An 11,184-nucleotide genomic window follows, 5' to 3' on the forward strand; every position below is an offset into this window, starting at 1 on the left:
GGGCGGGGCTTCATCATGTGCCCCGCCCCCCGCACCTCACCCGGGGGAACTGCGATCCCCCGCGATCCGCCCCGAAATGACCTCTGAGCGTCAATAATTAAGTAAATCACCAAAGTGCCCTATTGAAATTGACCAAAGCCGTCTTGATTCTGGATCCAACAGTGGTCCCTCCTTCCCAGCTACTTCACAAAACTACATAATAACTAACAATAAAAAAGTTTAAATGAAAGAGCAGTTTCTCAATCCATGTGTATCTAAAATACTTTTTTTAATCTTGCATAAATTCACAAATGATACAATATTTAAGTATCTTTGAAACATACTATACAATTGTCAGTTAAATGTTTTACATCAAGGCACAGCACACCATATCTTACAGATATGCCTTGATAGGCAGCAATTTAGTGTAATCCCCGAGATTTGGCAATATCGCCAAGATAAATAGCATGGGTCATATTTCACAGGTATGCTAGAAGATAAATAAATAAATAGATGCTGTCACATTTTATTTGAAATAGAACTGCATATAAAAAGAATATACAATAATTTAATTTGAATAATTATCTTGGTATATAAATATATATTATATAACAGAAATGTTTTTGTTTTAAAATTAAATTAAACAATTCTTCAATATTAGAAGGATGCAAAAACGAATCTTCTATTCAGCCAACTTGATTTATGGAAGAAAGTTGCTTTCAAGAGAAATTAAAAGGAGTTCACTGCTCAGTTTCATGGCAACCTGAAAGAAACCAAATCAGAGGTTTCAGTATTTGTCACCGGAAACTCTTCATTACTTGGTCATTAAATATAAATATTGAAAGACAGGCAGAGACGTTCCAGTGGGAGATGAGAATAACTGGGATTTCTATGTACAAAAAGTAGGGAAGAATATAGGGGCTAAAATGTGACTCTAGATGAACCCTAAACAGAGATATAGACTTCTAATCCTACTGAATCCAATGGATTGAGAAAGGTGTCACTCTGTTTAGGATTACACTGCTCGTGTTTATCTTCAGATAATAAACATTGACTTTATGATGTATAAATCAGTTTTTAAATGTCTTTGTTTATATCACTGTAAATGGGAGATTGCAATCCTAAAGAGAGTTACTCCCATCTAAATCCATTCATTTCAATGGACTTAGACTGGAGTAACTCTGCACAGGATTGCACTGTAAGATCTGTTTAAGCATGAGCACTATCATGAATAATATCATTGTTTCCAAATGCATTTTTCCTTCTAGCAATCCAGAGTAGCAGGAAATTAGAAAGTCAGGCAACTTATTATATATGTAGCAAGATAATTTGTTTTTCTTGTGCTCAAGCATATTGTCTTGCTGATAAGATCGAACTGAACAGAAGTGAATTAAATGGTTTTGGCGAGGACGATGTGGGGGAGGCTGAGAATTATCTGGCTGGGACTTGGAGCTCCTTCCTACCTCCTTCCTATCCCTGCTACAGCCTCACCAAGTACCATCTCTTCAACAGCCACCATTTACTATCTCCTTTTCTACAGAGCTGCGGTGGCTCAAGTGGTTAAGATGCTGAACTGCAAGCTGTGGAAGGTCGGTAGTTCAGCAGTTCGAGACCCGAGTGTGCCGCATGACAGAGTGAGCTCCTGTCTCTAGTTCCAGCTCCTGCCAACCTAGCAGTTTGAAAGCAAGAAATTGCAAGTAGATAAATAGGTACCACTTTGGTGGGAAGGTAACAGCGTTCCGTGCGCCTTGGTGTTTAGTCATGCCGGCTACATGACCACGGAAAACGTCTTCGGACAGCGCTGGCTCTTTGGCTTTGAAACGGAGATGAGCACCGCAACCCTAGAGTCGGATTCGACTGGCTTTCGAGCAAGGGAACCTTTACCTTTACTTTACCTTTCTACAGAAGAGTATTCAAGATTATATCATTTGCCTAAAATGTTTCCTCTCGGGTAGCATAATATTTAAAAAAAAAATAGAAGCACCCTACAGGGAGTAAAATTTCTCTGCATCAGCACCATCATGTATATTATTTTTGCCCAATGAAGTAAAGAGTAGTCAGCACGATGTGAGACAGGGAGAGAGTAGAGAAATATGCAAAAGTGAAGGGAGACTTTATCCTCCTCCTGCCAAACTAATCTTGGGTTGCAGTGGTAGGGCAAGAGAACGGTTGGAGTCCAGCCTTCATGTACAGACACCATTAAAAAAAAAACCCTGCCCAACCCATGATATTTCCCACGCCATTTACTAGTCATGAAATGGCAATAGAGATTAAGATGCGAACAAAGTCATGTTTATTACAAGGAATACCAAGATTAGAAAAAGAAACTGCCCACATTACTTGTGAAGATGTACAAGTGCCATATCTGTTAGTCAACAAGTAAAATTTCATTCTGTAACTTTCGGTACTTTCCCAATCTATACATTTCAGTTCTCAATCTGTAGACTATTAAGCCTGCACATCAAGACATAAAGATATTGATTTCTGCCATGCATATGCCAGAAAACATTAAAGGTCAAATATGGCCACAATTGCATTGTCTTCCAATTGCTTTATCAGATAATAGCCATCCAATTTGCAAAAAAAAAAAAAGTGCAGTTTATCGATTGAAAAGAAAGAGAAATCCTGAAGCCCCTGAGTGCATTGGAGGCTTGGTTTCTCATTTAAATAAGATACAGGTTTCATACTACATAAATCATCAAACTATGGATTGAGATGTATATAAATCAGTATCACTGATGCTGCCGACTGAGGCCTAGGAGGTGTTTACCATATTCCAGGGGTCATTTAGCAGATTACATCTGAACATTTCTTCTTCGCCTGCCAAAAGCTTTTGCTCCCACGTTGGTAGGTACAAAGTTGCTCTTGCCCACTCCTCCTGACCTACTCAGGAAGTCTGCCAAGCGATGGGTCACACAGGTTGCCGTGTTACACGCCCTCTTCTGTGCTGTTATACTGCTTTTCCAAATAAACAGTTAAAAGTTATTGTCTCAAGTACCAACTTTTGTTTCCAAAAGCATCTTATTTATATATTATTATTGTATACAAACATTAATACATCTAAAGGATTGCGGTGGCTCAAGTGGTTAAGATGCTGAACTGCAGGCTATGGAAGGTCGGTAGTTCAGCAGTTCGAGACCCGGGTGCCACATGACGGAGTGAGCTCCCGTCTCTAGTTCCAGCTCCTGCCAACCTAGCAGTTTGAAAGCAAGAAATTGCAAGTAGATAAATAGGTACCACTTCAGTGGGAATGTAACAGCGTTCCGTGCACCTTGGTGTTTAGTCATGCCGGCCACATGACCACGGAAACGTCTTTGGACAGTGCAGGCTCTTCGGATTCAACTGGCTTTCGAGCAAGGGAACCTTTACCTTTTTATGTTCTCTTAGCTTCAAAATCATAGTGGACTTCCATTGCTTTAATAGCTATGACATTTGCTTTATACTTTCTTGCAAGTGTCTAGTTCTGTTCCAAAATATTGTTGAGGCCTCATTCTTCTATTTTTACAACAATGAACAGTCTGTGAGCCTAATTAGTATCAGCAAATAACAGTAGTTTAGAACTTGAAAAGGAATTCTGACTTCAGTCTGATTCAGTTACATTTATTCAGAAGTAAATCACTTTGATACTTCAGGTAAACATGGGTGAGATTGCAACCTTTAATCTAACCCAATCCTTGAGATCAGGCATTGATTTGATCTACCCACAATTAAGGCCTGCGTCATTGATAGAAAACTATTCAACTTCTATATTTAATGATGCAAACAATATAAGAAAAAGACTTCAGTGCCAGATCCTTTTAACTGGAGATGCTAGGGATTGGAATGTCCATCAAGTTCTAAAAAATAGGTATATGTAAACGCTCCCATTCTAAGTTTCTCCTGTATACCACACAGATTCAAGCAATAAAATGCAAATTAAATAGGAATAAAATATTAAAGTTCTTACCTGGATAAATTCCAGCACAATAACACATTTGTTACTAGGTGTAAGTTCTAATATTGGCAAATTTGGTATTGTGTTTTATGATATGTAGTGACTGAATAGATGGTGAAAAGGCATTAAAATCAATGAGAACTTTCTCACTGACTTCATTGGCGCACATAGGCATGATACTGCACAGAGCAGATTTTTACTGTCTGAAAAAAAAATTACTGAAGCAAACTTTCACCTTATGTGACTTTTCTCCTGTGCTGAGAAACTGTTAAAGCTATGCCTAGAACCCCTACAATGAAGATACAAGTGATTCATTAAGAAATAACTCATAATTAGAAAATAGACCTGATCCTTATAGAAAAATAGGTTTATTGAACAGCTGCATGGGCAGGCATGAAATAAATATTTATTTATTTTTTTACAGTGAGTAGCCAGAAATCAGAAGGTTATTAGTTGTAAAATAAACATCTAGGGAAACCAGTTGAAATCTCGAGGCAAAATGCTACTTATTCTAATTCATTGGATTTGGTATATATTTCTCCCCTAACCCCTCCCCCCCAGCCCCCAGCCCCAACATGGTATATGTGTGTCCTGTTCCTCAACTTCCTAACCTGACGTTCCACTCCAGCAAGCCCTCTCCAAAATAGACTCAAAAGAACATAACAGAAAGTTAGCTATCAAGGTTAGATCCACATGCATCAAGTTTTTAAAAGAAGGAAAAGAAAAGGAGGAGGAGGAGAGGACGTCTGCGTATCTAGTTGCTTCCGAGGGCTTCCGCATAGTTTGCATAGCGTTCGCTCTCCGGGTCATTCAGCACATTCCTTTTCTTGCCAGGCGTTCCAGCCCCGACGTCAGTACGAGGGTAAGTTTGCAACTTGTGCAATTCTTGAGACAGTTTGCCCAAAACACAAGTACTCAGGTTGGCACAGCGTTTGGAAATAGGTCTATCCAAGCTGCAAAGGGGAAAAACATGCCAAACCAGTAACAGAAAACCATGCACGGTCATGCCTTACCCCCAGCCCCTCCAGCCTTAACGAGACCACAACCAGAGACAACATGTTATCAGTAGGCAAATGAAACGACCCCTCTGCAACTCCCGCGCGTTACCATGCAATAGGTCAACCAGAAGGGAAATGGGGAGAAGGACGTGAGTTGCCTCCAGTCGTTCAAGCAGGCGTGTTAGTTGTTGTGGGGGGTTTGGAGGGGGCGGGGAAGGATGTGGGTGGATGCTGGTCATTAGCAATCCCGGCCGGGGGGGGGACAATTCATCTCCTCTGGCATGCTGTGGACAATTCATCTCCTCTGGCATGCTGTGATTCATCATCATGCTTTGCGAAGGAGAGTTCATTGTGCGAGTGCAGTTGCAAGCCTCGGCCTCGAGAGGGAAGGGGGCGCTGCGTGCACGGAAAGGCTGGCCCTCGCCCCCCCCCAGTCGCCTCCATCCTGTCTCCCAGCGGCATGCACTCTCTATCACGACGGGAGAAACTGGGTGGGCTCTGTACGTTTCTACCGGTGGTGGAGGGAAGAAAGTCAAAACGTACCTCTCTTGCCGTCCCACTTTCCTACAACCCCCTCTCTCTTTTCAACTTCACAGCCTTGTTTGTTTTAAGGGAAAGTAACTCACGTGTGAGTGACTAACGAAAATCAATCAAGAAATGAAAAATGCGAAACCCCACCAGAGCCAGTGTTCCCTTTAAGCTGAGTTGGTGCGAGCTAGCTCACAGTTTTTCAGTCCCCGGCTCACACAGTTTTTGTCTCAGCTCAGGAAGGACGGCTCCGGAGCAAACTAATTGATGCAGCAGCCAAATCGCTCGCTCTCAACCTTAATGCCAGTAGCTCACAAAGTAGAATTTGTTGCTCACAGGACTCCACGGCTTAGAGGGAGCTTTGCACCAGACCCTCTAAACGGCCCCCGTGGCACAGTCAACGGCATCACGATGGCCGCGAGGAGAACAAGAACCGGGAGGAAGGTCGTCCCGGGGAGTGCGAGCGAGAGCTCCGTCTGCACACCACATCTCCGCCCGCCGAGCAGACCCCCCCACTCCCACTCCTGCCCCGCGAGCCGGGCGCTCTCCTTACCTGTTGCCTTCGCTCGCCTGCTCCAGCTCTTCCGCGGTCATCTGGACGTATTCCTTCACCAGCGCGTTTAACAACCGGCGAGCCTCGTACTCGCCGAGCGTCCCTCGGTCCGTCACAGACTCGAAGCCGGGTCTAGGTGGGAACAGCACGAAGGGAAACGTCACCGCTTAAAGGGCTGGAGAGGAGGGGGGGAGGCATGCACCGGCCCCTCCGCTCGCCGGGTTAACGCTGCAGACACGCGTGTGACTGGTTCTGGCAGTCCTGCCGCGCGCCCACCCACACGTACGATTTATGACGGAGTCACGACGATCCCCGTTTCTGCATTCAGTGCATGAATGCGCATTAGAGCCTCTGGGTTTTTGCCCGCCACTGGAAGGTCGGGGGAGGGGAGTGGGAAGGGCAGGAACTCTAGTGAAGTGCGTGGACTCCAATCTGGGAGAACCGGGTTTGATTCCCCACTCCTCCACTCGCACCTGGCTGGATGACCTTGGGCAAGCCGTAGTTCTGATAAGAGCTGTTCTTGAAAAAGAGCAGTTTCTGTCAAGAGGTCTCTCAGCCCCACCTGCCTCACAGGGTGTCTGTTGTGGGGAGGGGAAGGGAAAGGAGTTGGTAAGCCGCTCTGAGACTTTCTTGGGTATCAAAGGGCGGGGTATAAATCCAATCTCTTCTCTTCTTCTTCTAGTGCCCCCCCCCCATCTTAACTACCCGTCTCTGCGTAGGACAGAAATAGCTGAACGGTGTTGTTAACAATCCTGCCAACCTAGCAGTTCCAAAGCAAGAAATTGCAAGTAGATAAATAGGTACCACTTCAGTGGGAAGGTAACAGCATTCCCTGCGCCTTGGTGTTTAGTCATGCCGGCCACATGACCACGGAAACGTCTTCGGACAGCGCTGGCTCTTCGGCTTTGAAACGGAGATGAGCACCGCAACCCTAGAGTCGGACTCGACTGGCTTTCGAGCAAGGGAACCTTTACCTTTACCTTTATTGTTAACAAGTCCGTAGATCGCATTCTCTTGCTTAGACCTTTGTACATTTCCCTCTTCTGGGAGCGCACAGAGACACTCAGCTGGGTCCCCTTCTAAACCAAAACAGACCTCCCCCCTCCCCCCCCCCCCGTTCCGATCAAAGGACCTGGCCGCTCTCTGGTCTATCACTTTATCTTGTGTTTTTTCCCCCAAGCGTCTCGACATCGCCTCGGAGTCATCTCAAGTAGTATCCACCGACAGCCTCCCGCCTCTTACCTGAGGGGGACTGCCTGGTAGTTATCCATCTGGCAAGCCACCAAGGCGTAGACGGCGAGAAAAAAGGAAATCTTCAGCATGACCGTGGCGTTCTCTCTGCAAGAAAGGCTGGCGTTAAAGAGTGGCCATCTTCCGCGCTGCCGTCCGCCGCGCTACTTGAGCCGCAACTCCCATCCCCCCTACCCCCAAGGAATAAGCCTTTCTCCACACCGTGAGGCTGACTCTGGAGTAAATATGAGGCTGCGAAGGATGTTATTTCCCCCTAGACACAAAAATGGCATGAGGTTTCTGGAGTGTACATTGGACTGTCCCTTTCTTTCGACCGTGTGGTCTTGTTACCGCGATAGTCACACCACCCGTTCCTATATTTGGAGGTGTCCTGGAGTGAATGGACGGCTGTGAGACTGGAGACGTGCAAATGAACTTAATCAACAGATCCGGTTCCTCTGGGAGCACAGATCACTCCGAGAACAAGAGATGTCAAAGAAAACGGTTAAAGGTGACAAGAGATATGTGACTTCTAAGCGTCAAAGGCGGGTGCATAGAAAAATTGTATATTTCGTTTTAAATGGAAACGAAGGCTGTCCTGGGAGGGAACCGTAATCCTTCAGAACGTCATGTTGAAGTAAATGATCATCAATTATGCACACTTCAAACCTTATCAAGTAAACCTGTGTCACCAGGTGGGAATAATTTCTTATTTCGATAAAATATCAGTGCTTTTGATCGTCGCCATGCATATGAAATAATGACCCTAGCCAGAATATCGAACCACGAGCTTGCTTACTGTCTCAAGATAGTGCGATCGAATCATCCATTATCAGGATTGGTTCTCTGGTTATAGACGCGTTTGATAAAACAGCGCTTCCTGCAAGCGCGCACACACCGATGTGCACTCATGCGCGAAGGAGAGCGTGAAACACCCTTTGCGTTCCCTTCCTGAGCCTGATGCCACAAGCCCCGGTCGTCTTTGAGGTGGCACCACCAGACTGTTCGTTGCCCCTGCTGCAACCAACTTACACAGGCTGCTCCATGAAAAATACCCTGGCTTGGAGACTGTAGGGAGCACTGATGTAAAGCGTTGTAACCTTCACATTACTCTTATTGTCCAGATCTGATTAAAAAAAAAAAAAACCGGGAAGTGTGCCGAAACCTACATGTCCTGTAAGAATGAGAGAGCCATTTCCCATACAAAGAAATACAATATACAAAGCACAGACACTTATTTTACATTATTTGGAGCCTATCGGTTGCCCCTGCTGCAACCAACTTACACAGCCTGCTCCATGAAAAATACCCTGGCTTGGTGACTGTAGGGAGCACTGGTGTAAAGCGTTGTAACCTTTACATTACTCTCATTGTCCAGATCTGATTTTTTTTAAAAAAAAAAAAAAAAGCGGGAAATGTGCCGAAACCTACACGTCCTGTAAGAATAAGAGAGCCATTTCCCATACAAAGAAATACAATATACAAAGCAGAGACACTTCTTTGACATTATTTGGAGCCTACCGTCTTTTCTTATCATGTATGCATTTTCCCAAGAGCAAATGGTATAACTGTCAAGCTCTACTCTCTCCTGAGTATTCAGAAACGTTCATTTTGCCCCTCAATCCACGGTCCAAGAACTAGCATCAACTTGGCACCCCCGAAATGCAGCCTGATAGCATACCTACGAGGGTCTTGCAAGCTATCCGCCAGCAAGGAGGACTCAGCACGCTTCCATTCCATTCATCAATTGATACAAGAAAGAAAAGGCTTACCTTGGGGTGCAAAGCGTCTTCAGGAAGAACACGGAGGGCTCTCCGCTGTGCGATTCTCAATCGTGATGTTCTTCAGTGTCCGACTACCCCCTTTTATATCTACCGCCAGGGTAAAAGTGTGTAGGCGTCCTGCGAACACTCGCCAGCCAATCGCGGTCTCGGCTATCACTCTACGACCAATCCACGACTGACCACGAAATCCAAGCTCCCGAATTACGTCATCCTCCAGTCACTGAGTATTCCATTCACAAAAATTGCCAGTCATTTGGCCACATCTGATAGGTTTATTTGCATTGAGGTCATTGAACACCCCAAAAAGGAAAAAACATGGCCAGAAGGGAGGGGGACGTATCAGACGATTAATGAAATGTAAGGGAAATCGTCTCGAGTCATTAATAATATCTAGGCCATCCCATATCCTCGCCCTCACAAGAGCTGCCGTATCTTTTAAATGAACAGACTCAGAGGGCAGGTTATTTACTTATTAGAGGCGACATCTACTGCGAAAAATGCTGCATTGCAGAAAGGGACTTTGGCAGGTTTCCTTTTAAAACTTTGTTGTATGTTAACGGCGACCAGAGCGATGCTCGTGGGATGCGTGGAGAATTCGGTTATTAGCATGTTCTCACAAATGCGCTTCGGGGAGTGAGGTCGGGATTGCCCCACCCACTTACCCGAGAGTTTCTCCGTGGAAACACATCATCATCCATGTCTGGCCACATTTGGCCACATGTTTGGTCACATACTCCTGCCAACCTAGCAGTTCGAAAGCAAGAAATTGCAAGTAGATAAATAGGTACCACTTCAGTGGGAAGGTAACAGCGTTCCGTGCGCCTTGGTGTTTAGTCATGCCGGCCACATGACCACGGAAACGTCTTCGGACAGCGCTGGCTCTTCGGCTTTGAAACGGAGATGAGCACCGCAACCCTAGAGTCGGATTCGACTGGCTTTCGAGCAAGGGAACCTTTACCTTTTACCTTGGCCACATAAACCAATTGTAGAGTGCAATTCTAAACAGTGAGTTAAATGGAACCATGGAGTAGTGTGTGTTTAGGGTTAGGGTCACCTTGGATCTGTAACCCTTTTCATCCCTAGAGATCCTTCACATTACAAATCCTCACGGAAGGTTTCAGTTCTCTGCACACTTTCTTGGGAATGAAGCACAGTGAAGTGGGCGAGGGCTGACTTCCTTGGAAGCACGCTGTGGCATGAAGCACGCAAGGTCTGGGTTTCCCGAGGTGGGGAATGGGTTTGCCGGTTTTCATACGGATCTAGGAGGCGGAATTGATCGAACCAGACGTTGGCGAAGTGGAGTGAGCGAAAAGTCAGCTACACTTCCAGTCTGAGAGGCCTTTCGTCGCTCTCAGGCAGCTTCACAGCTAACCCTGGCAGCGAGATCCTAAGAAGCCTTCCCTGGGAGTAAACCCGACGGGACGGACGGATTTCTGACGACGGTTGTTTAGGATTGCTCAGTTACCCACCAGAGAAGGAAGCGAAGTCCTTCCCCGCTCTTTAGTTGCCCTAAGGATCACGCCGAAGTCGTCTGGCGAAATCATTGGGCATTCAGGTCGGTTTCCTTCACTGGGGGATCCGCCTGATGGAATTAAACCGGTTCAGATCCCGAAGACACGCCAACCCCTTCCGTGCTTTGGAAACGTCTGGAAAGTGCATGAAGAAACTAGTGTGAAGGGAACGATCGGACTTCACTCTCGAGGTCGGTGCTGGGATCCCAGTTCCCAGGAAGCTGGCAGGGATGGGGGGGGGGCAATCTGAGGCCGAGAACACCCTGCCAAGCCCGACTCCGCGGGGGTGGGGCGAGGATACAGGGGAGGGGGGAGGCGGTGGTTGTGCGCCACCCCGATTCTCTTGTTGGACGGTCAAACCCCAAATGCAGAGACCGGGCTGTGGACCAATGTTCGCTCTAAGCTGTGGAGTCTTGTGAGCACAAATCCTACTTTGTGAGCTACTGGCCTTAAAGTTGTGAGCGAATGATTTGGCTACTGCATAAGTTAGTTTGAGCTATGTGTGAGCTGCAGTGTTCCCTCTAAGCTGAGTTGGTGTGAGCTAGCTCACAGTTTTTTAGCCTCCAGCTCACACATTTTTGTCTTAGCTCAGGAAGGAGGGCTCCAGAGCAAACTAATTTATGCAGCAGCCAAATCGCTCACTCACACCTTTAATGCCGGTAGCTCA

At 45.9% G+C, this 11,184-nt stretch overlaps 1 protein-coding gene across 3 annotated transcripts; it reads right to left on the minus strand.

Moving 5' to 3' along the window:
- Positions 1 to 251: 251 nt before the first annotated feature.
- CALCB (calcitonin-related polypeptide beta) lies at positions 252 to 9,061 on the minus strand. 3 transcript variants are annotated; one of them, XM_015422762.1, is made up of 5 exons: positions 8,995 to 9,061; positions 7,235 to 7,330; positions 5,993 to 6,124; positions 2,750 to 2,934; positions 252 to 742 (listed from the first exon to the last, which is right to left on the minus strand). In XM_015422762.1, exons 2-4 carry the CDS (start codon positions 7,312 to 7,314, stop codon positions 2,775 to 2,777), a joined length of 372 nt encoding a protein of 123 aa, XP_015278248.1. In that variant the 5' UTR covers positions 7,315 to 7,330; positions 8,995 to 9,061; the 3' UTR covers positions 252 to 742; positions 2,750 to 2,774. The 3 variants fall into 3 exon arrangements, with proteins under 3 accessions (XP_015278248.1, XP_015278246.1, XP_015278245.1); XM_015422760.1 differs by lacking the exon at positions 252 to 742 and having other exon boundaries at positions 2,765 to 2,937; positions 8,995 to 9,044; XM_015422759.1 differs by lacking the exons at positions 252 to 742; positions 2,750 to 2,934 and adding an exon at positions 4,626 to 4,866 and having other exon boundaries at positions 8,995 to 9,044.
- Between the last annotated feature and the right edge of the window lie 2,123 nt (positions 9,062 to 11,184).

This window comes from Gekko japonicus, unplaced genomic scaffold (genome assembly GCF_001447785.1).
Source record: "Gekko japonicus isolate JY-2015 unplaced genomic scaffold, Gekko_japonicus_V1.1 scaffold3233, whole genome shotgun sequence".
Lineage (NCBI taxonomy): Eukaryota > Metazoa > Chordata > Lepidosauria > Squamata > Gekkonidae > Gekko > Gekko japonicus.